This window comes from Chrysochloris asiatica, unplaced genomic scaffold (assembly GCF_000296735.1).
Source record: "Chrysochloris asiatica unplaced genomic scaffold, ChrAsi1.0 scaffold00061, whole genome shotgun sequence".
Lineage (NCBI taxonomy): Eukaryota > Metazoa > Chordata > Mammalia > Afrosoricida > Chrysochloridae > Chrysochloris > Chrysochloris asiatica.
The window spans coordinates 15,407,866-15,434,194 of record NW_006408579.1 but is presented as its reverse complement, the minus strand read 5'-3'; the positions used below and the strand labels follow the sequence as shown (position 1 = coordinate 15,434,194).

General features: G+C 39.8%; 1 protein-coding gene and 1 pseudogene across 1 annotated transcript in view; both read left to right on the top strand.

The window, feature by feature from the left end:
- Window positions 1-12,509, top strand: part of ABHD10 (abhydrolase domain containing 10) — a 20,512-nt gene extending 8,003 nt beyond the window's left edge. The window contains exons 3-5 of the mRNA XM_006864214.1: window positions 2,449-2,560; window positions 2,944-3,081; window positions 12,168-12,509. Of these exons, the coding sequence (XP_006864276.1) occupies window positions 2,449-2,560; window positions 2,944-3,081; window positions 12,168-12,509 (592 nt within the window). The remainder of the gene's footprint in view (window positions 1-2,448; window positions 2,561-2,943; window positions 3,082-12,167) is intronic.
- A 5,716-nt stretch (window positions 12,510-18,225) lies between these two features.
- LOC102818641 lies at window positions 18,226-18,756 on the top strand (annotated as a pseudogene).
- Window positions 18,757-26,329: the final 7,573 nt, after the last annotated feature.

Genomic DNA, 26,329 nt, shown 5'->3' with positions numbered 1-26,329 from the left:
TAGGTCGCTATGAGTCGGTACTGACTTGACGGCACCTAACAACAACAAACAGAAGAACAAACAAATCTGTGTTGGAAAAAGTGCAGCCACAATACTCCTACCTAATTGTAAACCCCAGAACTATAAAGATGATTAACAAACTTAAGGGCTCTAATGTTTGGCATACCTAGACTATCAAACATTGCAAAAACAATAGAAGACAAAATAGATGACTGGGATATACTAAAAATTAGAAACTTATGTGCATCAAAAGATTTAACCAAAAGAAGAAAGAGGGAGCTCACAGACTGGGAAAAACTTTTTTACACCAACACATCAGACAAGGGACTAATCTCTAAAATTCATAGGAAATTACAACACTTCTACAAGAAAAAGACAAATAACCCAATTTGAAAATGAGCACAGTACATGAACCAACACTTCACCAAAGCAGACATTCAGTCAGTCAACAAACATGGAGAAATGTTCACAATCATTAGGTATTTGAGAGATGCAAATCAAAACAACAATGAGATAGCATCTCACACTAGCATTAACAGTGAAGTTTAAAAAAAAAATGGAAGACAACAAATGCTGGTGAGGGTCAGGAGGAGAGACTGGGACCCTCCTACATTGCTGGAGGGACTGTAAAGTGGTTCAATCACTCTGGAAAACAGTATGGCACTTCCTCAGAAAGTGGAGGTGAATGGCTTGGATTACTTGGAATTTGAATAGGGCAGGATAGCATTGTAGGCAGCAAAACAGCATACAAAATCCTGAAGTTATGAAATGACTTATCCAGAAATTGGGAGTCAAATCATTATGACTAGGATTTGGGCTGATCGTAGTGGTTATGAATCGAGCTGCTAACCTCAAGATCGGCAGTTTGAAACTACCAGCCGTTCTGCGGGAGAAAGATGAGGCTTTCTGCTCCCGTAAAGATTTATAGCCTCGGAAACTGTGCAGGGTTATGAGTCAGAACCAACTCCATGGTACTTAACAACAGGAGTGTTATGCTAACTCATGATTTATTGAATTTGGGATATTGAAGGAGGTGAAATTCACAAACCAGATAGAATTGAGCCTAGATATCTAGGAAGTTTGAAAGAAACTAACTGAATGGGTCAGTGGTGATAAATTTGATTCTGGACCTCTCCTTCCCTTCAGTAAATCTGTACTGATTGCTTACAATGTACAGAATATTGATCTTAGCAATGCGAAAGTTATGGTGCACAAAACAATGTCTGCCTACATGGAGCTTCCAAATGATAGTGGAAGTCACTACATATGAATAATCAAATATAGGGTAAGGAAATAGAAAATGATGGAAGGAGCACAATTTTACAATGAATGGTCAAGGAAGTCTTCTGGGGGTGTAACATTGAACCAAAGGCCTGATTGAAGTGAGGGAGAAATCTTAAGTGAATATCTGAAGATAGAGTATTCCATGTAGTGGGGAAAGCTGATGAAAAAATCCCGAAACAGGAAAAGGAAATGTGGCTATGGTTGGGAGAGAGAAAGCAGTAACAAATGAGGTCAGTGAAGTAAAGGCCAGAGCATGGTAAGGACTTTGGGTTTTATTCTAATGGTTATAGAAAGCCTTCGACGGGTTTGTGCAAGACATGATTTTTGTTTTGAAAGGATCATTCTACTGTTTGGAAACTATTGTTAAGTGCTGTCAAGTCAATTCTGACCCATTGCGACCCTATATAGGGTTTCCAAGGAGCGACTGGTGAGCTTGAACCGCTGGCCTTGTGGTTCAAACCAGTTTTGCAGTCCAGCGCTTTAACTCACAGCGCCACACAAAGACTCCTATATAGTCAGTTCCAACTCATAGTGACCTCGTATAGGGTTTCCGAGGGTGTGAATCTTTATGAAAGGAGCAGAAAGCCTCATTGTTCTCCCGAAGTACTGCTGGTAGTTTCAAACAACTGACCATGAGATTAGCAGCCCAACTTGTAACCACTGCGTGGTTCTGACCCATAGTGACCCTGTATAGGGTTTCTGAGGAGCTGCTGGTGGGTTTGAACCGCTGACCTTGTTGTTCGCAGTCTAGTTCTTATCCTACAGCGCCATTCCAGGAGTCCGTGTGGAGGTTACAAGAGTGGAAATGGCAGTGTGAAGACATTAGAAAACTATTGCATTAGTCCGTTCAAGAGATCATAGTGACTTGGACCAGGTTGGTTGTAGTGGAGGAGGTGAGAAAACATTGAATATATGAGATATTTGAAGGTTAGGCCATTTAGATTTACAGAAAGGGGGCTTCAAATGTTCATAGAAAAATGGAATTAAAACACAATGGAATTTTTCCATGTTCTTTTAGAAGTCCCTTCATATACATTGACTGATATTTTCCAATGTTTTAGACGTTGTAATAATGAGGAATGTTTATCCCTACCTCCTCCCTCCCCACCAAAAAACAGAAGTAAATATATAGATAAGTATATAGATTTATTTTTCCTTTTCCAGGTTTGATTACTCGGGTGTTGGAAATTCAGATGGCATCTTAGAAGAAGGCACAGTAGGGAAATGGAGAAAAGATGTTCTTTCTATAATTGATAGCTTAGCTGATGGACCACAGGTGACTATTTATGTTAAATGTTTGACTGTGAACTCATATTTGATCTGCTTCGTTTGATATGAAAATTTACTTAGTATTTTCAGTTTTTTAAAATCACTTTAATCCTATTTAAATTGGTATATAATTTTCACTTTTTAGTAATATGAATACATTTTAATCTTATTGTTTAAAGTTTTTTGTTTTTATTTTCATACTATATTATGAAACGAATCCTTTAAAAAATTACCATAATTTAACTCTACTTTGTGTCAAATAGTAAAGTCTGTGGGAGCCACATGTTTCTAAAAAGAAAAAAGTACAGAAATCTCTCTTAACATATTTATTTCCCTTATGTACAGGAAAAAGAAATGCCTTTTCAAAACGTTGCATATTTTTCTTTTTAGATACTAGTTGGATCTAGCCTTGGTGGGTGGCTTATGTTTCATGCTGCCATTGCACGGCCAGAAAAGGTTGCTGCTCTTATTGGTATAGCTACAGCTGCGGACAGTCTAGTGACACAATTCAATCAGCTTTCTGTTGAGGTAAGTCTCAAGTCACTTCGGCAATCTAAACATGTGCCTGTTTCTTTGAATATGTGTGTGTCTCATCTATTCGTTGACTTCTTATGCTGGCCTATAATTTATTTTAGCTACTTTTTTCTGTACAATCTTTCTTTGCCTTTTTAAAATTATTTAGCCTCTTGTTATAGGTTTTCTTTCCATCTTGGTCCCTTGAAATCATTTTGTCAAATAAGTGCTGCAACACCATTGCTTTTTTTTTTTTTTTTTCTTTTACATGTTCCTTTAAAATAAAATTAACATAGCACATTTACAAGAATACTCCCATTGGAGGAAGAGATCAGTTAGCAAAGAAACAGAAGGCACATGGAATTTGCATAAGAATACAAATTCAGTAGTTGAGCCACATTGATGAAATTGTATTTTTAACTTTCTTTTTGAAGAACACTCGCCTTATTATCTGCATTTACTTATTTGGATCCTGCATTGTGGTTTCATTTGTACTCTTATTTTTACTTTGTGGTATGTGGGCAACAATAACTATTTTATGACCATGTTAAACTTTCAAGCTTGCATAGTCAATTACGAGCCTGTTTTGTTGTTTTTCTTTTAAGCCTAAAAGCAGCCTCAGATGGGGTCTCAGCACTGCTCTGCAGGCAAACAGTATCAATCAGAATTGACACACAGGAGATAAGATTTTTCCTTTTGGCTTAGACAATCAGCATTTTATTTTGTATACCTTATTGTCACCTTGGAGTCCTGGTGTGACACTGTGGGCTAATGCGCCAGACTGCAAAGCCGTTTGAACTGCAAGGTCGGCAGTTCAAGCTAACCAGCTGCTCCTCGGAAACCCTATTCAGGGTCACTATGGGTCGGAACTGACTCGACGGCACTTAACAACAATAACAACAATTGTTACCTTATTTTCAAACAAAAGTTTTTTTTTCAGTGTTAGCGTGTACTTCAAATCATTGTAGAAATCGGCTTTCTGCAATAACTGGTTTATTACACTCTTTCATTCTGCATATCTTTAAGCACCTTAATATTCTGCAGGCTTAAAGAAATAATGAGTAGGGGGCCATGCTGAGTGGCTGAGCAGGAAGCTTTAATGGTCAGTGGTCGTGTTGTTAAGTGCCGTTGAATTGGTTTCAACCCATAGCGACCCTCCATAGGGTTTCTGAGGAGCAGCTGGTGAGCTTAAAGTGCTGACCTTGCAGTTCAAATGACTGTAGTGTGGCACATTAACCATAACCCCACCAAAATTACAGTTGTCCTGGAAAGAGCAATTGGAACCAACTATTTTGGACCTCTGAAACCTGATCAGACAGTTAAAGCCACCAATGAAGTGCTTGGTGAAGGGAAAAGCCCCATATGCCAACCATCTACCATGCCATATTCTTCAACATTGCCATAGTGGTGGGGATGGTAGCCATTGTTCCTAGAGTGACTGGCTGATTTCAGGGTAAGTACAGGGAATTTAAGGAGCTCGGTAGCATAGTGGTTACGAATCGGGCTGCAAGCCACAAGGACAGCAGTTCGAAACTACCAGCTGTTCGAAACTAAAGATGAGGCTTTCTGCTCCTGTGAAGATTTACAGCTTGGGAAACCCTGTACAGGGTCACTATGAGTCGGAATTGACTCCATGGTATATAACAACAACAACAACTGGGAACTTGGTCCTCCAAGAATTCGGAGTTGCACAGTTATATAAAGGCACTTCAGAAAGTTCATGGAACAGTGGACTTAAAAAAGCTTGTTGAAGCTCCTTTGCATTGGTCTGGCAGTGCCCAGAGGAAGGTAAAATCTTGGAGGTTTTTGGTTTTCATATATGTTGCTTCTACCAGCTGGCAGAAAATTAAAGGGCCAGCGCACCTTTTTAGCTTCTTTCTCTTAGTGTATTGTGTTATTTTCGTGGCTGACTATAGAAGTAATAGAATAAGTACAATGCAAAATAGCTTGGAAGATTCACTAGACAGTCAACTACATCCTTGATTAAGTAACATCAACAGCTGCTGAGGAGTGGAAGAATCAGATATTTTCTGGTTTTCTTGGTTTTTATTTTTTTACTTTTTTGTCTTTTCCCAGGACTACATGGAAATGTTTAGAGCACTAGTTGGGGACAGAGGCTGCGAAATAGAGTCCTAGTTATGAAGGGCATTCTTTGCTAAAATAGGGTACGTTTCTGAGTAGAGAGATTATTATAGGCTCCAATGGTTTAAGAAAAAGTGTGTGTGGTGGGAAATGCAATCCTTGGGTGAGGGGAAAAATCCATCTCATAAAGCTCACATTATTATATTAAAATGTCTCATTAAAAAAACAAAAAACAAAAAATCACAGGGCCTGTAAAGAAACAGGGAAGGAGTGCCCAATTGAAAGACAAAAATGAGTAGACGTAAGTTGTCCCCTGGAATCCTGGATAATGGATAGATTGTTGTTTAAGTGCCATCGAGTTGGTTCTGACTCATAGCGACCCTGTATAGGATTTCCGAGGAGCGGCTGGTGAGTTTGAACCACCAAGCTTGCAGTTCAAACCAACCTTGCAGTCAAGTGCATTTACCCACAATGCCACAATAAGAACTAATGGATATATTAGAAGACTTTAAAACAATATTAAATGTGCTCAAAGAACCAAAGAAAATCAGGGACCATTAATTAAAGAAAACCAGGAAAACAAGAACAAAACCATTTCAATGAAGAGATAGATATAAACCATAAAAATAAATCAGGCGGAAATATTAAAGCTGAAAAATATAGCTGAAATGAAAAAATTCCATGGAAGTGTATAACGGCAGATTTGGGCTGGCAGACGAATCATTGTACAAGAGGATAAAGTTACCAAAATGATTGAGTCTGGATAGCTATTAGAAAAATAGGAAATAGTAAGTATTGTTAAGAAATTGGAATCCTCATCCATTGCTGATGGGGATGTAGAATAATGTAGCTACTGTGGAAAAGAGTTTGGTGGTTCTTCAAAAAAGTCAAATTAGAGTTGCCATATGACCCAGCATTGCCCTCCTAGCCATGTACTGAAAAATGAAAACAGGGATTCAAAAAGGATACTTATACAACATCGTTCATTACAGTATTATTCACAGTAGCCCAAAGGGGGAAGCAATCTTGGTATTCATCGTCTGATAACTAGATAAACAAAATGTGGTCTGTCTATACAATGGAATATTACCCAGCCTTAAAGAGAAAGAAAAGTTCTTATACATACTACAAGAGGGGTGAACCTTGAAAACATGATAAACCAGACACAAAGGGACAAATTTTATATGATACCACTTACATGTAAATTTAGAATAGGTAAATGTATAGAGACTAATGTTTATTACTGGTTATCAGATGTGGTTGGGAAAGGGAGTAGGGAGAATTGCTTAAAGGGTTAAAGGTGATGGAAAAATTTGGAAACTGGTAATGATTATGCAATTTTAAAATATGATTAACAGTCATTGAATTGTACTTGCGAAAATATTGGAAATGGTAAATGTTTTCTTATATAATTTTTACCACAATTTAAAAAAAATTGGTTAAGTGTTGGGTTTTTGTTTTATTTTCCTATATTTTTTGTTGATGTAATCAATTAAGTTTTGGGGTATCTTTTCTCTAGGGTCTCAGTTTAACCTGTGGGACTGACATCCTCACAGGACGTGACAGAAAGGAAAAAAATCAAACCGTTTCCAGCAGTGATTCTAGAGTGTGGTCCCAGACCAGCAGCATCAGCACCACCTGAGACTTGTTAGAAATACAAATTCTTTCAGTGTACCCTAGAGCTTTTAAATCAGGAATTAAGGGTATGGCCCAGAAATCAGTGTTTTAACAAGCCCCATGGTGACGGTTGAGACCCACAGTTGAGGAGGAGGAGAGAAAGAAGTAAAAAGAAAAAAACCTAGGTAATGTTGGATAATAAGAGCCCCCCTGACTATTGCCTCAGCTCCTCATTGATACCTTAGTTCACTTCTTTGCAGCCTCTCTGGCCTTGTCTGAAAAGTCAGATCTCACTTTGGTTTTTTTCCTATCAGGGGTTAAAATTGTAAGGTTGACTTTGCACTTATTTCTGAATTCTTTTCACTTTTTGGTTGTTTCTCATACACAGTTGCTCAGTGTCCTCATGTTACTAACTTTTTCTGCCATACCGTCTTCTACATCCAAACCTTGTACTCGTTATTGCATCCTCTAACCCAGCAATACCTAACCACAATGCTTTCACTATAGGAAGTATCTCAGTGACTTGGCAGGACTTACCAGATTTGTTTATTGATAAATTACAGGTTTATGTATATTTTTCTTTTTGTGTTTGTATCTATATCACTCAGAGTGAAAATATTATAGTGGTGGTAGTGGTGGTGGTTATGTGAGATGGAGTCGGTTCCGACTCATAGTGACCCTGTACAGGGTTTCTGAGGCTGTAAATCTTTATGGGAGCAGAAAGCCTCATCTTTGTCCTGTGGAACCACTGGTAGTTTTGAACTGCTGACCTTAAGATTAGCAGCCCGACTTGTAACCGCTATGCTACCAGAGCTCTTTGAAGGTATGGTCTATACCCCCTATGGGATTGAGAAGATCTGTGGCCAGTAAATCAGAATATTTGCTCATTCTAAATCCTATGTGCTCAAACTCAAACTCATTGCAATCAATTCATAGTGACACCCTGTATAGCATTTCTGAGGCTGTAAATTTGTGTGGGATTAGAAAGCCTCATCTTTCTCCCTTGAAGCAGCTGGTGGATTTGAACTGTCAGTTTGTGGTTAGCAGTTTAGTGCTTATCATATAGCACCACCAGATCTCCTAAATTAAATATGCTATTGGTTGTTAAAGAAGCAAGTTGCACCTTGGTTGACTTACGAGCATGTGAAAGAAAAAAAGCAGGACACTAGGACTACAATCCCTTCTTCCCACCTACCCCTAGTGGCATTATAGGATAAGCACTGAACTGCTAACTGCAAGGTGAGCAGTTCAAACTGCTATAGATCATGAAGCCTGAAGAGTTTTTGCCTGTGAACGACTACAGTTTAGCAGAGCTCAGTTCCATCTAGGTGTAAGTGTTCAGATATCAATTTTTCTTGAGCACCTCGTGTACCTCTGGCAGCTAAGGTGCCAACGTTAGAAACAGTATATTTAAAAGAGGTTTTGGGGTCAGCTCACCCAGCCAGTCCTTGAATTAGCATTCATGGACACACCCTTTAAATGGTCACCTGGTTGTTGTGATCTCCTGCCCCGAGAGCCTCAGACTAAGCTTTCTTATTTGCAGAAGTCCCTCCCTGCTCTCTGTAGGCCTGGCATGCATATGTGACACATGGCTGCTGCCATCATTCATGGTTGTAAAAAGAGACTCCTTTGTTGTGTGTGCCCTATAAAAGGTCACCAGTGGTCACCACGTGGAGTTAGAACTTTGGAAATTCAGCATGGTGTCTATGATTTCCCTCATCCAGGTGATCTATGTTTGTCTTTGTCTTGTATTGACTCCTGTTTACGACTTAATAAAGAGTCACTATAAAATATATTTGAAGATGAGGTCTCTTTAACAAGACCCAGCAGCCACTCTACAGCATAAAAATAAGGCTGTCTGCTCCTTTAAAGATTTACAGCCTCGGAAACCCCATAAGGATTGCTATGAATTGGAATTGACTATAGCGGTGGCTTTGGTTTACCCCTAACAATGTCATTGAAGCAGAAGTGGGCTTTGGTTTGGTTAGATTTTTTACCATTTTGACAGCTTTGGGAATGTTGTTAGGTGCTATCGAGCCCGTTCCAGCTCTAGAGACCCTGTGTGCAACAGAATGAAACACTGTCCAGTCCTGTGCCATCCTCACATTGTTAGGCTGAACCCATCGCTGCTGTCATTGTGTCAGTCCATTTTGTTGGGGGTCTTCTTCTTTTTTGGTGACCCTCCACTTTACCAAGCATGATGTCCTTCTCCAGGACTGGTCCTTCCTGATAACATGTTCAAAGTATGAGAGATGCACTTTTTCCAAGACACATTGGTTTGTTCTCTTGACATTCGGTGATACTTTTAATTAAATTTGCCAACACCATAATTCAAATGTACCAGTTCTTCTATATTCTTTCTTAATCATTTTCTAACTTTCACATGCACATGAAGTGATTTGAAAACACCATGGCTTGGGTCAGGTGCACCTTAGTTCTCAAACTGGTATCTTTTCTCTTTAACGCTTTAAAGAAGTCTTTCGCAGATGATTTGCTTAATGCAATATGTTGTTTCATTTCTTGACTGCTGCTTCCATGAGTGGATCCAGACAAAATGAAATTTTGACAACTTCAGTCTTTTCTCCATTTATCATGTTGCTGTTGATGCAGTTGTGAGGCTCGTTGTTTTCCTTAAATTGATGTGCAAGCCATACTGAATGAAGTCTTTGATCATTACATCAGTTAATTATTTTAAGACCCAGGATTTCTCCTTTTTGTTCTGCTCCTTAACTGACTCTAATATTTGTGTTTTCCTTTGACCACTAGAGGGCTCTGAGAGAACGCACAGCTTTTGAAATCTGAATTTTATCAACCCCACTACCTGGTGGTGACTCTGGCGTCTTGGTGCAGTGCTGTAGGATAAGCACTGGACTGATAACTGCCATTTCAGTGGTTCAAACCCACCAGCTGCTCCTCAATAACTATATATATGCAAGAGACAGTTGTCTGAACAGAACAAGGAAACACAGAATGGTTTGAAATTAGGGAAGGTGTGTGCCAGGGTTGTATTCGTTCACCATATTTATTCAGTCTGTATGCTGAGCACATAATCTGAGAAGATGGATTATATGGAGAATGTAGCATCAGGATTGGAGCATCATTAACAATCTACCATATGCAGATATACAGCCTTGTTTGCTGAAAGTGAAGACAATCCAAAATGCTTACTGATGAAAATCAAAGATCACAGCCTTCGGTATGGGTTGGTTGCACTTCAATGAAAAGAAAAATCTTCATCATTCGACCAATAAACAATATCTATATAAATGAAGAAAGGATTGAAGTTGTTGAAGTCTTCATTTTGCTCAGATCAACCATCAACACTCATGGAAGCAGCAGTCAAGAAATCAAGCGACATATTGCATTAGGGAAATCTGCACAAGATCTCTTTAAAGTGTTCGAGAACAAAGGTGTAAGTTTGAGGACTAAGGTATACCTGGCCCAAGCCGTAGTATTTTCAATAACTTCCTATACAGTGAAAGTTGAACAGTGAATAAGGAAGACTTTAGAAGAATTGATTTGAGTTATGGTGTTGAAGGAGAATATTGAAAGTACCATAGACCATCAAAAGAACAAACAGATCTATGTTGGAAGAAGTGCAGCCAGAGTGCTTCTTGGAAGCCAGGATGGCCAGACTTCATCTCTCATACTTTGGACATCTTATCTAGAGGGGCCAGTCCCTGGAGAAGGATATCATGTTTGGTAAAGTGGGAGGTCGGAGAAAAAGAGGCAGACCCCCAACGAGATGGATTGTCACAGTGGCATCAGCATGGGCTCAAATGAAGCAACAATTGTGAGGTTGGCACAGGACCGGGCAGTGTTTCGTTGTGTTCTGCATAGAATCACTAGGAGTCGGTGCAGACTCGATGGTACCTAACAACAACAGATCATACATACTTGATTTTTATATTCTAATTATTTTCTATTTTGATGTATATAGTTTATCTTTCCATATATTATCCTTTAATTCCGATAAAATATCGACCTTGTTTTCTACTTAGAGATGCCCTTCATTTTATATACTTCAAAGAACCTTAAAACTATGTACTTTTTGGTTTATTAGCTCAAATTCTAGTAACCTTTCCAAAGAATTGATAAATATACATAGAAACCTTTATGTTCAAAGATGTTCATGGAAGTATCCAGCAGTTTGAGAAGGGTTATGTTAATTATCATAGATTCATTATAGTAAACTGTTATATAGCCTTTTAAAACTTTAAATAGATTTTTTTAAAGCACAGAAATATATGTACTAAATTAATACAGCAGTATAAAAATTGCATATAAATGCATAATAGTAAGGTATGTATTTTACATATTACATGTAAAAAAAAACTAAACACATGAACAGAAGTGAAGGAAATAAGCCAGAATACAAATGATAGTTGTAGCCACATAATAGTATTATAGATGATTGATCTCTTTTTATGCTTCTGTATTTCCCATGTTTTCTGTAATGTGTATGTGCTGTCCTTTTACTTAGAAAAATTAGAGGGATGTTTAGTTTTATATGATTTTAAAGTCTAAAGTCTAAACTTGATTTTATATAAATAAGGATGATACCTAAACTGATTACAATAAATGACTATACTTCTCCCTCTTTGTTTTTTCTGGAAATGTTCCGTCAGTTGGGACAGAACAACATTTAATTTAATTTGTTGCATGATAAAGTTAAGGAGCCCTGGGTATAATGGATAAATCTAAGTGTGAGTCCTAGCAACAACAAATATTAGTATTGAACCTTGAGTATGATATCTAACCCCTCCAAATGTTTCTATATTTTACAAAAATGGAATGACAGAATAGTTTAAGGCTCTTGTTAGCTAATACATGTGCTTGTCACAGTACCTAGCATATACTAAGTATTCAGTTATTGATAGCTGTTATTGTTAAACATTTTCCATGTCTCTTTCCTGCCCTTCTTCTATTTTTATTCAGTCTGCTTCCTCAGTAGCTCCTTTCCTCTGGAAGCAGTGGTAGCTCAGTGGTACAGTTCTCACCTTCCTTCTAGGAGCCTGGATTCAATTCCTGACCATTGCACCTTGCATGATATGATGCACAGGTATCAGAAGAGCTTCCAGACTAAGACAAACTAGGACAAAAGGCAGTTTTTTATTTAGAATCTTGTTTATTTTAAATCTACTGCCAAAAGGCAGCCAATGAAAGCCCTGTGAATTACAGCAGTCCAGTCTGTTACCAGTCATGGGTCACTGTAGGACTGGCAGCATTTTGTTCTCGTATGCACTCACTGGGGTGTCTGTAAGTCAAGGGCCAACTGACTTACCAGCGGACAATTTACCTCTTCCTCAAGAAATACCTTTCTTAGACTTAAAAAAAATTAAGACTTGCATGTGTCAATGCTGTATAATTATTACTTGGTTTGTTTTCACATTTCCCAATAGGTAAAAAAGGAAATAGAAATGAAAGGCGAGTGGGTAATACCTACAAAATATACTGAAGAAGGAACGTACCACATTCAGTACAGTTTTATTAAAGAAGCTGAACATCACTGCTTGTTACATAGCCCTATTCCTGTGAACTGCCCTATACGATTACTCCATGGCATGAAGGATGACATCGTACCATGGCATACATCCTTGCAGGTCGCTGACCGAGTCATCAGCACAGACGTTGATATTGTCCTCCGAAAAGATAGTGATCACCGAATGAAGGAAAAAGCAGACATTCAACTTATTGTTTACACTATTGATGACTTAATTGATAAGCTTACAACTTCAACTTGAATTACATCATTACATCGTGGCATATGTACTTTATTGTTGGCTAGAATCCCATTTTTAGTTTGTATGTAAAGTGCTGCACTCAAAACATTGGAAGAGAGCAAATGAAAGTCACTGATAACTTTAGAAGTTTCTTCCCCTTTCTCCCCTCTATTTTGTAAATATCACATGAGCATTCATTCAATAATGTATTTTCACAAATGGTACACATTGTGAAGACAGTACCAGCTGCTACTTAGAAATAAATTTTCTTTCTTCAATACTTGATTCTTTTTTTCATTAAAATGCTTCTAGTTTTTAAAATCAAGATGTGTACCTTTCTCTTAAGCTTATGCTAAGTATGCCAACTCTTAATTGGATCCTCTTTATATAGAATTATTTGATAAAGCTTGACTTCTTTTGTGTTTTGGCTATCATTATATATGGAAATTTATAAAATTATATCTGGTTGTCAAATTAATCTCACAAAGTGTAGCAAAACTGTTGAAATAAATTTGAAATGATTAGTGAAATAGCTGAAGCATAATAAAGGTCAAAATACAATATTACTTTGTATATTATATACTACATGTTATAATTGAATTTAAGTTTACAGTTTTATTATTTTAAAAGAGTGATATGAAGGAAGTATATAATTTCTGGAGTGGCCCTGTGGGTTAAAGCTCCAGACTGCAAAGCTGTTTGAACTGCACGGTTGACAGCGGTTCAAGCTCACCAGCTGCTCCTGGGAAACCCTATGCAGGGTTGCTATGGGTCAGAACCCACTTGACAGCACTTAACAACAATCATTTCTAAGGAGTTGCAATCAGTTAAAACGCTCAGCTGCTAACCAAAAGGTTGGCAGTTCAAGTCTACCCAGAGGCACCTCAGAAGAAAGACCTGGCAGTCTGCTTATGAAAACTCAGGCATTGAAAACCCCATGAATCACAGTTGTGTTCTGACATACCTCGGATCACTATGAGCTGGAATTGACTCAATAGCTGTTTTCTGTTTCTATTAGTTTTTAAATTTGGCTTTCTTGTCATATTTAAATGATTGCATTTTATCTTTTTGGAAATTTTTAATATTCTGATTGTTAAAACAAAGAGTAAATTGCAAAAATGGAGTCCTAGTGTGACACTACAGGTTAATGTGCTGGACCTCAAGGTCGGTTTGAAGCACAAAGTTGGTTCAAGCTTACCAGCTGCTCCTCTGAAACCTTATACAGACTGCCTATGAGTCAGAGATGACTAGATGGCACTTACCACCACCTGCAAAAATAGTACGTTTTCATGAATGTATGCTTTAATATTAAATGATTGCTACCCGAATCCGACAGTTCTGGAGTCGGGCAAGTCAGTACAAAATTATGAAATGCAAATGTAACTTTTTCTTTAAATAACTAGTGTGTACAGTAGTCAGCTTTGATATTGGTGTTTCTTAGTAATTTGGGCTGGAATTTGTTTTGCCTGTTTAGATTATGTCTGTCTAAGTAAAACATGATTCCTATAAATGATTACATGCCAAACACTTAATTAATGAGAGAATCAACAGGATGGTAAATCTGGTTCAAATGAGAATTCTAGAAATTTGTGTCTGGGCAATGAAGAAAGAAAGATGGAATAAAATTGCTAGATTAGGTACTGTGTAGAAAAAAACACGTGGCAGGCAGGCCTAACTGCTTATCCTTGGAATGGCCTGCATACAAGATTGGGATTGGCTGGTATCTAGGAACTTGGAGTTCAGGAGGATTCCATTATGCCCAGAACTGACAGGAACCAGTGTAAGCTCGCTATGCCTAAACTGTACAAACAATATAGTAATGTTGAACACCTATTTTCCTTCTTAAGTGCCATTGAGTGGGTTTGACTTGGCAACATTGTATAGTTTCCGAGACTAAGTCTCAGAGCAGAAAACCTCATCTGTGGAACAGCTGATGGGACTTGAACTGGCAACCTTGTGATTAGCAGTCCAGTTAGTGCTTATCCTATAAAGACAATTTCCTTCTATTACAGTGCTAGCGTGTCTCTTTCAACTCATAATGACCCTGTATAGAGTTTGAGAGGCCTTATATCTTTGACAGAGCAGACCTAATGATTCACAGTCCAGTGCTTATTGTATGGAACCACCATGTGCCATTTACCTTAAGGCCTCTGGAATATGTGCCAAACATGCTTAAGTGACCAAACCAAAACTTGGGCCATCAAGTAAATTCTGATGCATAGCAACCTTGTTTGTACAGAAACAGCCTCATCTTTCTGCTTTGGAACTGCTGTTGGGTTTGAAGTTAGCAGTCAGGTGCTCATCACACCATGTCATCTTGGATCCCAGTAAAACCCCGGGTGCTGAGTCTCTAATGAACGTTGGTTAGCAACATTTCATATGTGTTAATCACGGCTCATTGCTGGGGAAATGGAGGGCATTCTCTGTGGCCACTGGCACAGGATTCTTGGAAACTTCTGGTTTTCCTGGACTTTGCAACTTCTTCCTTGGCTAATTTTGCTTGTATCCTTTCACCATTATAAATCATGTTTCTAGATGATAATAAATTGATTAAGACTCAGCAACCCCAGGTAATAGAATAGAATGGCAAAGTTGGTGGTTCAAGCTTACCCACCGCTCCTCAGAAACCCTATACAGGGTCGTTATGGGTTGGTACCACCTCAACGGCACTTACCAGCAATAACAGCAATCTTTATGGAAGCAGATTGTCATATCTTTTCCCACAGAACCACTAAGTGAATTTGAGCCTCCAATCTTCCAGTTTAGTCCAGCACATAACTCAGTCATATGTGTGGAGTCCTGGCAAATCATCTGACCTAGCAGTGGTCTTGGAGACTCCCTGACACATATCAAACTAGTTAATGTGCTCTAAGGCAATAAAACTACAATTTATAGGGGTATCTTTTACACTGTTTCGTTCTGCTGTGCACAAAGTCATTATGGATTGGTATGGCCTCGATGGCACCTAATAACAACAGCTTTTACACTGGGAAAAATTGTTTGCATATCAAAAATATATAAACCTGTGAATACAATGTAATGCTTGCTACTGGAGTGGATTGACTAGCAGTGGCTATTATTTTGCTTCAGAGATCCAACAACCTATTCTGCCCAGAAACTGCTATGCATAAGAATTAGATGAAGAGGACAGGATCATAGTCCACAAGAGTTTTCTAGGGCTAAATGTAATTAAAATAAATTAGTAATATAGCTATAGAAGCCGCAGAGCATAATGGTTAATGGCAGAGACTGAAGCTTTAACTCACCAATTAATAAATCGCTCTCTGATTTAGCAATTTATTTCTCTTTCTGAGTTTTAACTTTCCACATCTATAAAATGGCCTCATATAAGCCTACATAACTGCAAAGTCGTTTGAACTGCAAGGTCAGCGGTTCAAGCTTACCAACTGCTCCTCAAAAACCCTATACAGGGTCACTATGGGTTGGAATCGACTCGACGGCACTTAACAAAAACAATAGAGGGTAAGGATAAGATAGGCTAAGAAGTACAACGTGGAGCAATGTCTAAAGCAGGGTGGGGAACTGTTTTTCTGCCACAATTTATAACATCATTCGCATGCCATACAAAATTAATCAATTTAAAAATTAGCCTGCTGTATCTGGTCAAACATTTAACTCACCTCTAAGGTGATGGCTGGTGTCCTGATGTGGCAATGTGGGATATTACACTGGGCCACAAGGTAGGTTTGAACCACAAGGTCAGCGGTTCAAATTCTTCAGCCGCTCCTCCGAAACCCTAGACAGGGTCACTATGAGTAGCAACCTATTTGACACACTTAACAGCAATGTGATGACTGGCACTGGGATGGCCTTGGTAGGGACAAATCAAATGATTTCTATATACAGGTCTTCCACAGCATGTGGGAGTCCTGGTGTAGCACTGCGGTTAATGTGCCAGACAGCAAGGTCGAATTGAGCCACAAGGTCAGCAGTTCAAGCTCATCAGCCGCTCCTCAGACACCCTATAGATTTAACATTCTGGAGTTCTGGTATAGCACTGTGGGTTAATGTGCTGGACTGTAATGTCGGCTTGAGCCACAACGTCAGTGGAAACCCTATACAGGTCTTTGGATTTCCAATGACCTGTATAGGATTTTCGCCGACCTTGTGGGTCGGAACCAACTCGACAACACTTAACAACAGCAACTTACAGCACGCAAGCTGGACTTTCCCTGTTGTTGTTAAATACCATCAAGTCAGTTCCGACCCATAGCGACTCTGTATAAGGTTTCTGAGGAGCAGCTGGTGGGTCTGAACTACCAACCTTGCAGTTTAAGCTAACCTTGCAGTCCAGTGCATTATCCTAAAGTGCCACACCAGGACTCCATGCTTTCCCTACCCCTGGGCTAAAGCATGTTTATGTTAAGTGCCATGGTTTCTTACTCCTTGCAACCCTGTACACGGTTTCCCAGGAGCAGTTTATGAGTTTGAACCACCAACCTTGTGGTTCAAACTGATCTTTCAGTACAGCACTTGTTCTACAGTGCCACATCAGATTAGGAGGCACTATGTGGGGGCTTTTTAAAAACTTTTTATTATAAAGTGAGTGAACGTTTACAGAGGCAGATCATCAGTTTTACATTCAGCACGTATACTTTGCTTCAATATGTGGTTGCAATCCCCTCCATGTATCATCAGTTAACAGCATTTACCTTATTCTCTTTAACTATTGCATTGTTTGCTGTGCCTCCCACTACCTTCATCATTCCGCTGCTAACTCCCCTCTTGCTGTTATTGCCTGTCCTGTCACCCAGGTAAACATATGTTTACCTTCTTTTGTAGTTAGGTTCCACTGAGTCAATACCGACTCATAGTGCCCCTATGCACAACAGAACGATACACTGCCCAGTCCTGCGCCAACCTCACAATTGTTGCTGCTTTTGAACCATTGCTGCTGTCACTGTGCTATCTTCAAGCCCATGAATAATTTTCCATCTCCTCCCACCCGCCATAACCATAATAGATTTAACCATAACAGATTGCTTCTTCCACCAAGAAAACCTTTTTAACTTTTTACAACATGGGTCTCATGCAATGTTTGTCCTTTTGTGATTGACTAATTTCATTCAGCATAAGGGCCCCCAGGTTTAACCATGTTGTGAGATGTTTCACATATTCATCATTATTCTTCGTTGTGTGCATTTAGGCAGTCTCCATCTTTTTGATATGTGTCTTGTAGGTAGCATATTGACGCGTCCTGTTTTCTTGTTCGTTCTGCTCTTTGTCTCTTGACTGATACATTTAATCCATTTACATTCAGTGTGATTATCAATAGGTATTGATTGTTATTATTTTTCTTTGGTTTTTTAGGTTGCTTGTTTTTGTGGTGCTGCTGGGTTCTTTGTTCCACATAATTTCTTATGCTGAGTTCATTTTGTTTGTAGATCTTTTCATTTTCATTTCAGTTGTGTTAATGTTTGCTAAATCTTTCTGATTTTCCTCTTTTTTTTAATTTTAAGTCTTAAGGAGCTCTGGTAGCGTAGTGGTTACAAATTGGGCTGCAAACCGCAAGGTCAACAGTTCGAAACTACCAGCTGCTCCGCGGGAGAAAGATGAGGCATTCTGTTCCCGTAAAGATTAATAGCCTCGGAAACCCTGTGCAGAGTCGCTATGAGTCAGACCTGACTCCACGGCACATAACAACATAGATTTGTTTTACTTAAAATACTTTGACTCTTCTGGTCCCTGGTGCTCCAGGAGCTGCATCCGTGCAGACATGGCCAAGTCCAAGAACCACACCACGCTCAACCAGTCCCGAAAATGGCACAGAAATGGTATCAAGAAACCCCGATCACAACGATATGAGTCTCTCAAGTGGGTGGACCCCAAGTTTCTGAGGAACATGTGCTTTGCCAAGAAGCACAACAAGAAGGGCCTGAAGAAGATGCAGGCCAACAATGCCAAGGCTGTGGATGCACGTGCTGAGGCTATCAAGGCTCTCATAAAGCCCAAGGAGATCAAGCCTATGATCCCAAGTGGTGTCAACCGCAAGCTCAGTCGACTGGCCTACAGTGCCCATCCCAAGCAGGAGAAGCGTGCTCGGGCACGCATTGCCAAGGGTCTGAGGCTCTGTCGGCCAAAGTCCAAGGCCAGTGCTAAAACTAAGGCTGAAACTTCAACCAAGGTCTCAACTAAAGCTCCAGTCAAGGCCTCAGCTAAAACTTCAGCAAAGACTTCAACTCCAGCCCCACCCAAGGCCTCACCTCAGGCTCCCAAAGGTGCCCAGGCCCCCACAAAGATGGAATAGAGTTCTCCATCTGAGGACCGAGGGATTGGCATGACCCTTTGGGCTACCATCTGTATGGAGCTGGTGTCCTCCTGTGCTATTTGTATAAATAAATCTGAGGCAGGGAAAAAAAAATACTTTGAGTATCTGGATTGAGTTCTAAGTGGTGGTGTCCTCTATGGTAATCTCAGGTTGTTGTCTGCTGTTGTTGGCTCTCAGTCCAAAAAAGAGCCTTCAGCATTTTTTGTAAAGTTGTTGTGGTCATTACAAATTCCTTTAATTTCTGTTTATCAGAAAATATTCTAATTCAGCTGTTGTGCTTGAGGGTCAGCTTTGCTGGGTATATGCCTCTTGGTCAGCAGGTTTTTTCTTTCAGAGTTTTGTATATGTCACTCTATTATCTTCTTGCATGCATGGTTTCTACTGAGAAATCAGAGCTTAGTCTTATTGGTTCTCCTTTGTAGGCAACGTTTTTGTTTTTCCTAAGCTGTTCTCAGGATTCTTTCTTTGTCTTTGATTTTTGGAAAGTTTGATTATAGTTTGTCTTGGTGATTTTCTTTTGGGATCTGCCTGTTTGGGATTTGTTCAGCTTCTTGTATTCGTCTCATCTTTCATGATGTTAGGGAAGTTGTCTTCCAACAACTCTTTGACACTTTTCTCTGTGCTTGTCTCTTTCTGTTCTGCAGCAATTTCAATCACCTGGTAATTGTTCCTTTTCATGGTGTACCACATAACTCAGGCTTTCTTCAGATTTTTTCATTCTTTTTTCTTCTAGCATGTAAGGATTGAGAGAATTCTCTTCAAGCTCACTAATTTGGGCATCCATTGCTTTGCATCGATCTGCTCCTTTGCCCTTTCAATATATTGTCCATTTCTGAGATATTAGTATTAATCTTCTGGATTTCTAATTGCAGGTTTTATATTGGTTCAAAATTTGCATTTATTTAGTCCATTCTTGTGTTTTCCTGAATTATTCTAAAGTTTTTATTGGGTTCTCCTTGCTGTCTTCTATCTTTCTGGCAATTCTTTGAAGGTACTAATTATCATTCTTTTGAATTCTTTTTCTGTTAGTCCTATTACCTTTTCTCCTCAAAATGTCTTCTGGCTCGGCATCTTTGTCATTTGAGCCATTCTCTCTTGTTTCTTTGCGTGAGCTAAAATTGTCTGTTGTCTCCAGGGCATTATGAGGTTGTCATAATTGTAAAAATTAACAGTGCAGTTGTTGGATCTGGAGGCTAAAAATCTCTGGTGGACTCCTGCAATTCAAGGAGCCCAGGATGTGGAAGGTATGTGACAGGGGAGTTCCTGGCCCTGGATAGAATTCCTATTGGACTTGGTGTCATCTATCTTTAAGACCCTCAGTCAGGAAGTAGTTCGTGGGGTCCCTTGATGGAGCTTGTTTCAGTGTGTTAGGACCACAGGGAAGCTGGCGCAGAGTGACTGGCTAATTGTTGGTCTGGTGACTGCAGGTTTTGTAGGTCTGGAGTTGAGCCCACCTAAGTCCAGGCACTAAAACAGCACAGCCAGCCCCCACCTCATGCTGGTGTGCCTCCCAACTATGGGGCTCCAAACTCCCAGAAAGCAGGGTCTGTGTTGGGGGTGGATGAGGATGGGAGCTGGCCACACTACTGGTCACCAGAGGAGCATGGAGAAAAAGAAGAAATCACAACTTTTCCATCATCTATGCGGATATCAGGCCCTCCCTCCGCTGCCAAAGCTGCTCACAAGATGGTCAAGCCTCATCTGGCCAGCTGTTCACCAACCAATCTCCCCACTCAGCCTCTCCTCCCAGCAAGCACTCCATCCACCTCTCTAACCTTTTTTCTGGAATTTTTGTTTGTGTCTGTTTTATTTTGTCTCTAATGTTTTTGTTGTAGCGGGTCCATGTAGTGTATCTGCCTAGTTCCCCATCTTGCAGGAAGTCCTGGGGGCTTTTATTTTTATGACGTATAGAGCACAGAGACTGATGGACATGAATCATCTGTGGAGTGTAGCAAGTGGAGAGGGTTTCTAAAGCGCAACTGGATTTGGCCTTCCTAACCTAAAGATTCTAAATTGTTAAGTGCCGTCGAGTTTGTTCCTACTCATTGTGGTCCTGTATAGGGTTTCCGAGGAGCAGCTGGTGGGTTTGAACTGCTGACCTTGTGCTTCACAGTCCAGTGCTGATCCTACAACTCCACACCAGGAGTCCAGAGAGAGACCTTAATAATCTAGGGATTATAAAGCAATTGTTTTGAATTTAATCTAGCTTGATAGAGGTTACCATCGCAAATTCCAAAAGACTTAATTTTGAGTCAGTGAGATCTGCTGTATTTTAGCACATGTTTATTACCTTTGTATTTTTCCTATTTTCTCCCAAAAGCTATTTTAAAAATGAAAAATCTATGTATTAAGTCACAGAAAAATGCTTGAACGGGAAGCTCTCACTGAGTGCATTATCGTTTGTAGCGTCTAAATTTAAAAAATAACACCACTAAACAAACTTAGCTTGTTCAATGCAAAGGAATAAGACAAAGGATGAGAAGGAAGACGAAGTGAGGCTACATAAAATGTTTTGCTTTTGCTGTTATTTGTTGAGCTTAGAGGCATTTCCACACACTGAGCAGTATACTGTTCTCTGAGCCATCACTAGAAAGGTCTGTGTAAAGGACGGAAGAGAAGGCTTAGTTTTATGAACTCTAGACAAAGCTTTGTTTTATAAAGCATGGAAAAATGTCCTCCAAAAATGTTCTTACTACATAACCTTTCCCAAAACTGTTCCCCAAAAGGATCAAACATTATATTTGAAACTATGCAAAAATAATAACATTTTCTGGAGGAGGATAGAAGATGTACACAATTTAAATGTAATACCTTTTCATGTCCCACTACTCACTGAAAGGTTGGCAGTTCTACCCAGAGGCATCTTGGAAGAAAGACCTGGCAATCTACTTTAAAAACAGCCACTGAAAACCCTAGGAGCATAGTTCTACTCTGACACACATGGGTTAACATGAGTCAAAGTTTGACTCAATGACAATAAAAAAACAAAAAATATTTTAAAAAGCCACTTTAAATAAAAATCTAAAGTAGCATTGTAAGTTAGAAAAATAGTCATATACGTTGCATAGCTCGGTTTCCTAAAACAACAACAACAATAATAATAATAATAACATTTTGGTATAATTAGGCAACATACCTAGAAAAACGTAACAAATGTTTTTTAACTAAATGTGTCTTTGGGGGAAAATATCCCTTCCAATTTTGGATACTCTATTTCTGAGGTTCTCAGAATTTTGCAAATATAGTTTCTTTTACTGAAAAGAACCTTAAACATCAACTTCTCAATGAAACCCATCCTGAATCAGTCCTACCACTCTTCTCACAGGATGTTTGTTACTGAGCTTTCTGTGCTTTTGCCACACTTTGTGTCTTGTTGGTAATTGTTATTGTTAAGTGCTGTTGAGTTGCTTCCAGCCCATAGCAGTCTTGTACAGGGTTCCCAAGGGCTGGTGAGCTTGACCTATAAACTTAGTGGTTCAAACTGACTTTTCAGTCCAGCGCATTAGCCCACAGTGCCACACCAGGACTCCTTTTTGATAGTTGTTAGGTGCCATCAATTTGGTGCTGACTCATAGAGACCCTGAGCACGAAGAACGAAACACTGCTCGGTCCTGGGTCAACCTTACAATTATTACTACACTTGAGCCCATTGATGTTGCCATTTTGGTCTTCCTCTTTTTCTCTGACCCTCCACCTTACCAAACATGATATCCTTCTCGAGCGACTGGTCCCTCCTGACAATATGTCTAAAGTATAAGAGACCAAGTTTGTACATCTTGGCCTCTAAGGAGCACTCTGGCTGCACTTCTTCCAACACAGATCTGTTGGTTCTTTTGGCAGCCCATGGCACTTTCAATATTCTCCTCCAACACCATAACTCAAAGGCATCAATTGTTCTACGGTCTTCTTATTCACTGTCCAGCTTTCGCATGCATATGAGGTTATTGAAAATACAGTGCCTTGGGTCAGGTGCACCTTAGTTCTCAAGCTGATATCTTTGCTCTTCAACACTTTAAAAAGGTCTTGTGCAGCAGATTTGCTTAATGCAATGCGTCATTTGATCTCTTGACTGCTGCTTCCATGAGTGTTTATAGTTCATCCAAGAAAAATGAAATCCTTGACAACTTCAACCTTTTCTCCGTTGATAAGAATGTTGTTTATTGGCCCAGTAGTGAGGATTTTTTTTGTAGCCCCTCCCCAATTTGGATTTGTTGTTGTTGTTAGGTACCATCGAGTCGGTACTGACTCATAGCGACCTTATGCACAGCAGAACCAAACACTGCCTGGTCCTGGACCAACCTCACTACAGTTGCCACGCTTGAGTCCATCGATGCTGCCAATTGGCCAATCCATCTCATTGGGGGTCTTCCTCTTTTTCTCTGACCCTCCACCTTACCAAACATGATATCCTTCTCCAGCGACTAGTCCCTTCTGACAATATGTCTGAAGTATGAGAGATGAAATTTGGCCATCCTGGACTCTAAGGAGCACTCTGGCTGCACTTCTTCCAACACAGATCTGTTTGTTCTTTTGGCAGCCCATGGTACTTTCAATATTCTCCAACACAATAACTGAAAAGCATCAATTCTTCCATGGTCTTCCTTATTTATTGTCCAGCTTTCGCATGCATATGAGGTGATTGAAAATACCATGGTTTTGGTCAGGCACTCCTTAGTCCTTAAGCTGACATCTTTGCTCTTCAACACTTTATAAAAGTCTTGTGCAACAGATTTGCCTAATGCGACACATCATTTGATTTCTTGACTGCTGCTTCCATGAGAATTGATAGTTGATCCAAGAAGAATGAAGCCCTTGACAACTTCAATCTTTTCTCGATTTATTAGTCCAGTTGGTGAGGATTTTGTTTTCTTTACATTGGGATGTAATCCATACTGATGGCTATGCTCTTTGATCTTCATTAGTAAATGTTTTAAGTCCTCTTCACTTTCAGCAAACAAGGTTGTAACATATGCATATTGCAGTAAGTAAAATTAGTCAGTCACAAAAAGACAAATATTGCATAAGACCATTGCTGTAAAAAGCTTAAGAAAAGATATCCGTACTAAAAGGAAAAAAAAAAAAAAACTTTGTTGGTTATGGAGATGGGGAGATGGTGGGGAGGGAGGGACAGCAAAGCACAGGGTAGGGAATAGACACATCATACTTCTGGTGTTGGGGAGGGCAATACACAAGAAGTGGGAGGGGGATGGAAGACCAAGGCAGACAGGAGAACATTTAGGCAGGTTTGCATGGATTAAATGGGACAGAGTTAAATAGTGATGGTTGTTTAACCTTGGAACAACAGGGCTCTGATGCATAGTCTGAATGTGTAAAAGAGTGGAAATATTGTTAAGATGCTTGACTGTCTTATGAATCTTGGTTTCCCTTGCCTGCTATTGTAAAATAGACATTTGAGGGGGAGAGAAAGGAATAGCCAGAAATATCACTATAGAAAGCTTGTAAGCCTGTCTTCAGCCTATAACTGACTGGAATTCCTAAAAGGTAAACTAGAACATGCCTAGTGAAAGAGGCTTCCTGTGGAGCCTTTGCAATTTATGAGAAGTTAGGTGGAATCCTGATCCCCATCCAGAATCTTTTGAGGTGGGAAATTTCCACTTGAAAGGACAAGCCAGACTAGCCTGGAGAAGCTAGAGGAACAGAAGAAAGAAAGAAAGAAAGACCTCTTGAAAGAAAGACCAGCAGGAAAAATAAGAAACAAAACTGGCAGTCTGATTGACGACTACAAGAAGAAGCAAGATGTTCACAGGGGAACCATCAAGGTAAGCAATCAAGTCCCTTCAGGGCAAACCCCTTTCCAAGACTGAAATTCAAAGGGAATACACATGCACGCGTGCAATCTTGCTGGTGATCACATTGGTCTACCGATAAGGGGAAGTGGAGGAAAAACAGCAATGAAACTGTGGGCTGAGTTCAACCATGTTCAATAGACTCCCGTCAACCTGGAGTGAAACTTGGTTGGCCAGCAATATGGCGAGACCCGGGGACTCCTGAGCCCATGGACAGAGACATAGTCACAGAGGGCTAGAGCTGAGAGTGAAGCATACATCTGATATGAAGTGAGGGAGATGCACAAGAATGCCTGTACTTACAGATAGGACCCATTTGACCTAGCTTCAATGCTGGATGATCAGAACTCGAGCAGAGAAAGAAAGAAGAGGAAAAGAAGTGTAATCTGCTACAATTTGATGAACTTGGCCTATACTTATGGATGTATGTAGTAGCTTAAAAGAGGGAAGAAATCTTCAAGCAAGGGTCATTCCCACCCCCTCTGTACACAGGGTTGACAGCGATGAGCAACTTAGATATTGGCTACCTAAAATGGGGGGGGGGGGAGGGGGGAAACAATAAAGGCACAAAGTAACTGGCTTACAAGTTTTTAAGAGGGAGCTTAGTTTCAGAGGGTGCGGGGGAAGGTAGAATCTCCACTGAGTGGTTTTCAACCTGTCTAGACAGGTCGGGTGAAAGGAGATGGGGATAAGACTCTTGTGGTTCAATAGTGAATAATTGTTATCAGGACTCATTGCAATTGTTGCAAATGTAAAGGTAGATGTTTTGTAACAAAAGGAGGGGAGTGGTTGATTCTACAGTCCAGGAGTGGAGGACCCTGGGACCATCAAGGGGAAAGAGCGGGGTACAGGACCCTATCCAGAGAAGCAGCAACACCAGAGATGGAGGCAGAGATGATGACATGGAGAGATGGAGAGGCTGGGGACTCTAGACTCAAGGAGGGAGAGGGACTATGTGCTGGCGGCCGGGGACGGGGTAGGCTTGCAGGGGTATGTCCTTTGGTTGTTTGAATGGTTATATATTCCTGAGTGCTTCGGTGTACATCAAAAAACAAAACAAAACAAAAAACAGAGGGAATGGAAGCAAATACTGTTGATGATGCATGGAGGGGATTATAGTCATTGCAATGAAACAAAATACTATAGGATGAATGTAAAGCCAATGTTCTTCCATGTAAACTATCACTCAATTCACAATAAAAACTTAAAAAAAAAAACACAACCCCCCCCAAAAAAAAAAACCAGAAGCAGCTTTCTGCTAAAAAAAGACAAATACATACAACATCAAGACCTGCATTAGTAAGCCTTGTGTCTTTCTTGTCTCTTCTTGAATCACTGTTCTCCCGGAAATTCCTCGTTCTGTCCCAGCTCAGTTTTGTCATGTTCTCTCTCCTAAACCTTCAACTACTGACCATAAAGTCCATTCTCAGGGAAATCACCCACATATCTAATAAGTAATTAAATTTTCATTAGTCCAGGCCCCAGTCCAGCAGGAGGTTTTTCTTAATACATCTATCATTTGACGAATTGTTTCCTGAGTATCTCCTAATCAATTTCCCACTGGGACAAAATACCATCCCGTGTACTAGAGTGGCTTTGTCAAATGTGCCTGAGTCAATTGGTCAATCTGTCCCAGAGGCAAGAATTATATATTTCTATTACTCCTCCAATTTCCATCATCCAGTCTAATACTCAGCCCACTTAAGCACTCAAGAAATGTTTATTGAGTGAAGAACTGCAAAAAA